The sequence below is a fragment of the Vespa velutina genome, chromosome 13 (assembly GCF_912470025.1).
Source record: "Vespa velutina chromosome 13, iVesVel2.1, whole genome shotgun sequence".
NCBI lineage: Eukaryota > Metazoa > Arthropoda > Insecta > Hymenoptera > Vespidae > Vespa > Vespa velutina.
The window spans coordinates 4,303,445-4,307,774 of record NC_062200.1 but is presented as its reverse complement, the minus strand read 5'-3'; the positions used below and the strand labels follow the sequence as shown (position 1 = coordinate 4,307,774).

General features: G+C 24.9%; 1 protein-coding gene across 1 annotated transcript in view; it reads left to right on the top strand.

Moving 5' to 3' along the window:
- The first annotated feature begins 1,580 nt into the window (after positions 1–1,580).
- LOC124953856 (alcohol dehydrogenase class-3) overlaps positions 1,581–4,330 on the top strand; it is a 3,116-nt gene continuing 366 nt past the window's right edge. The window contains exons 1-7 of the mRNA XM_047505856.1: positions 1,581–1,757; positions 1,916–2,159; positions 2,248–2,468; positions 2,785–3,001; positions 3,086–3,216; positions 3,288–3,562; positions 3,648–4,330. The exon at positions 3,648–4,330 is cut by the window's right edge and continues 366 nt beyond it. Of these exons, the coding sequence (XP_047361812.1) occupies positions 1,737–1,757; positions 1,916–2,159; positions 2,248–2,468; positions 2,785–3,001; positions 3,086–3,216; positions 3,288–3,562; positions 3,648–3,672 (1,134 nt within the window). The 5' untranslated portion in view covers positions 1,581–1,736 and the 3' untranslated portion in view covers positions 3,673–4,330. The remainder of the gene's footprint in view (positions 1,758–1,915; positions 2,160–2,247; positions 2,469–2,784; positions 3,002–3,085; positions 3,217–3,287; positions 3,563–3,647) is intronic.

Sequence of the window (4,330 nt, the reverse complement as noted above, 5' to 3'; positions counted from 1 at the left end):
ATTGCGCTGTAATTGAATTGACATTCTCGATGTAAACTCTGTATGTTATCGAAATATAGCATTACACTTTTAAGTATACACCTTGTATTAAATATTTCTTTACTATCGAGATCTTTTTTTTTTTTTATTTTTCTAACTCATTTCCCTTTCAATTCCCTTTTCATTCATTCCTATCGACATTAATTATTACGTTTCGAGTTTTTTTTTTTTTTTTTTTTTTTTTTTTTTTAAGTGACATTTATATATAATATATAATATTAATTATATAATATAAAATAGAATAAAGATATTTCACGTGATAAACTATATTTACATTTGCGTGCATCCGTCGCATCTATATATGTGTGCGTTCACACGTATTTTTGTATATATTATTTATAATATGATTCGTAATAAAATTGCAACGATCGAATTTTAATATTCTAATTTTATTTTATTTTATTTATTTACTTTAATCTACAACGATAAAAGTCTTACGTAATAATATATATATATATATATATATATATGCTCGCATAATCGTACTTCTCGTGATATTTATTTCTTTTTTTTTTTTTTTCTTTTTTAGATATAAATACATATTTTTTTCTTCTTTTCTTTCTTTCTTTCATTTTATTTTTCTTCTATATGTGTATGCCATTATGATATTTATGACGTAGGAATTATTCTGAAAAGTTTCGATAAGATTATTTGCAAGGCAGGACGAGTATCAATTTATTATAAAACATTACGTTATGTTTTATGTGATACAAAAGAGATGCGAATTAATGATTAAAATCGTACGAGAGATATAATTTTAATAGGTTCTTGTAATTAAATGTAATACTCGTTTTTTTTTTTTTTTTTTTTTTTTCAGAACGTCGTAATAATTCATCGTATAATATTACGACTGACCTTCATACGTTTCAATATGAATTATAATCTATATCTCATATCAATAATCATAAAAAGAAAAAAAAAAAAAAAGACTATTATATCGCGAATTGTATCGTATTTTTTTCAATAAAAAATTTTACTACGATTCTTTTTGTATCTAATTGAGATAATTATCATGATATCATCAAGCAAAACATTCAAAAATAAAAAAAAAAAATTAATAATTCATTTCCTCCTATTATTTATTCAAAATAAATTGCGAGAAGATTTACACAATTAATGATTGTATATTCCATTTATTTATTAATTATCTCACTCATAGTATATCTGTTGTTTTTATTATCGGCACATGTTAAAAACGTTATTATATTAAAATTTCAATAGATGCTCGATAAAGAAGATTTTCAAATGATCTAAATGCTATTGTTATGACATAGTCAATTTTTATGATAAATTCATCAAATAGAATATATTTATCTTTTCTAGCATTACAAATTTATATCTAGATATTTACAATGTTACTTTGTTGTCCTATGAAAATTAATTAATTCAAATAATTTACAAATTCAGATATAAGAATTTTTCATAAGTAAAATTTATTTAAAAATGGTAATATTTTATGATTAGATAAATGTAACATTAATTATTAAAATGCTTTTTAATGAATTCAAGGAAATAAATGGTTATAATCTTAGAAGTTCACAAGATGGCAGTACGATCGATAATATCTTGATTTCACCAATATAAAATTGTAACCTTTTGATATTAACAAAAAATAATAAAAGTCGTTTGAGACAAATAGATTGTAGAATTAATTATATTACAAAAGTTTCATCTTCGTCTTTATTGCATTAAAAATTATGGAAGATACAATAGGAAAGGTAAATATGATTTCCTGTAATACAATAATTAATTTTTATTTTGATTTGTAAATATTTAAAGGTTATTATTTACTTACATAATCAATCAAATTTCATTGAAACTATGAATATATCGTATAAATTAATAATATTAAAATAAAATAAATTATCCGTCGAAGATTATTAAATGCAAAGCAGCAATTGCATGGAAAGAAAAGCAACCATTATCCATTGAAGAGATTGAAGTATCACCACCAAAAGCACATGAAGTACGCATTAAAATAATAGCCACTGCTTTGTGTCATACCGATGCATATACTTTAAGTGGATTAGATTCCGAAGGTATATTTCCATGTATCCTTGGACACGAAGGTAGTGGTATCGTTGAGAGTGTTGGAGAAGGTGTAACTGAATTTAAAAAAGGTATTTATTTCAATAAACATTTAATCATACATTATAACATTATATCTCATATATTCTTTCTATATAATATGAAATGAAATATTTGCAGGTGATCATGTTATACCTCTTTACATACCGCAATGTAAAGAATGTAAGTTTTGTAAATCATCTAAAACAAATTTATGTAGTAAAATTCGTGCTACTCAAGGAAAAGGTTTAATGCCTGATAATACATCTCGTTTTACATGCAAAGGACAATCGATTGCTCATTTTATGGGTTGTTCAACATTTTCTGAATATACTGTTGTATCAGATATATCTCTTGCAAAGGTAATATTCTTTATATTTTTAATTATATTATATTAATTTTATATATGAATTTATATGATTCTATTAGATTGGAAACTATGAAAAGGGCTTTTTTGTTTAGTTTCTTTTTTATTCTCATTCAACGCCCCTTTCATAGTTTCCAACCTAATATAAGTATTATGTTGGAAATCATTTTTCAAGTTTCATAGTTTCCAACCTAATATAAGTATTATGTTGGAAATTATGAAACGGAGGTTTTTGTTTAGTTTTTTTTTTTTTATTTTCATTCAACGCCCGTTTCATAGTTTCCAACCTAATATTATTAATATTTTTCTAGATTGACAGTAATGCGCCATTGGAAAAAGTATGTTTATTAGGATGTGGTATACCTACTGGATATGGAGCTGTGCTTAATACTGCTAAAATAGAACCTGGAAGTACATGTGCCATTTGGGGTCTTGGTACTGTTGGATTAGCAGCAATATTTGGCTGCAAAACTGCTGGAGCCTCACGTATCATTGGAATAGATGTTAATTCTTCTAAATTTGAATTAGGTTCATTATATATATATTTTTTTTTTATACGCTTTTTATTAAAATTATCGTTTCTATTTATTTAAATAATTTATTACGTTTAAGCCAAAAAATTTGGATGTACCGAATTGATCAATCCCAAAGATTATGATAAACCTATTCAAGAAGTTTTGATAGAATTAACTGACGGTGGTCTTGATTATACATTCGTTTGCGTTGGAAATGTTCAAACTATGGTGAGTGTAAATTAATATTCATAAATATTATATATTATTTAATATAATTTCTTATAACATTGTTATTATAGCGTGCTGCTTTAGAATCTTGTCATAAAGGATGGGGCATGTCTGTGATCATTGGTGTAGCTCCTGCTGGTGAAGAAATTAGTACTAGACCATTTCAATTAGTAACTGGACGTATGTGGACAGGTTCTGCCTTTGGTGATTGGAAATCTAAAGAAAGTGTTCCTAAACTGGTGGACGAATACATGTCTAAGAAATTACTTATCGATGAATTTATTACTCATAATTTACCATTTGAGAAAATTAATGAAGCTTTCGATCTTATGCACTCTGGAATTTGGTAAGTTTATAAAATATTTATCTGAAGCAATAGATAAGAGATTTTAATGAATTTATAATTAAATTTGAAATTATTTATCTTTCAGCTTAAGAGCAGTTCTCAAATATTGAAAGTAAATATACGTATATATATATATATATATATTTTTTTTTTTTTCTTTATGGTTCATATATATTAAATAATAATTATTAAAAATTATTTTTCCATTAAGGTTTATAAGAATTTTATAAATACATATAATATATTTCATTAATATTTGTAGTTGGACTTTAATGGTGTTTCTATCATACCTCTCTCCTGTTACGCTTTCATAAGAATTGTTATTAAAAGAAATAGGTATTGCCAATGAAAGATAACGAATTTCTACAACAATCTTTATTCATAAAGAATTCTTACATTCACATTTACAATACTAACCAAGTGAGATATTATTTATGGTAGCTTCGAAAAGAAGTAAAAATTCTTTACGCTTCGATTAGGTGCATACCTTAGAAAAATCATCATGGCAATAAGGTCATTTACGGATGATTTTTTTTTCTTTTTTCTTTTCTTTTCTTTTTTTCTTCTTTTTTTTTTCTTTTTTTTTTTTTTTTTCTTTTTCATTGTATATAATCAGGTATATACAATAATGCAAGACTCCGGTAAAACTATATATTCACGTTCCCTTTTACATTAATATTAATTGATCTAGGTCGATAGTACAATAATCGAGGCGGAATGTAAGTTGCGCATAATAGCAGGAAAGAAGAGTAATTCGTTAGTTCATTT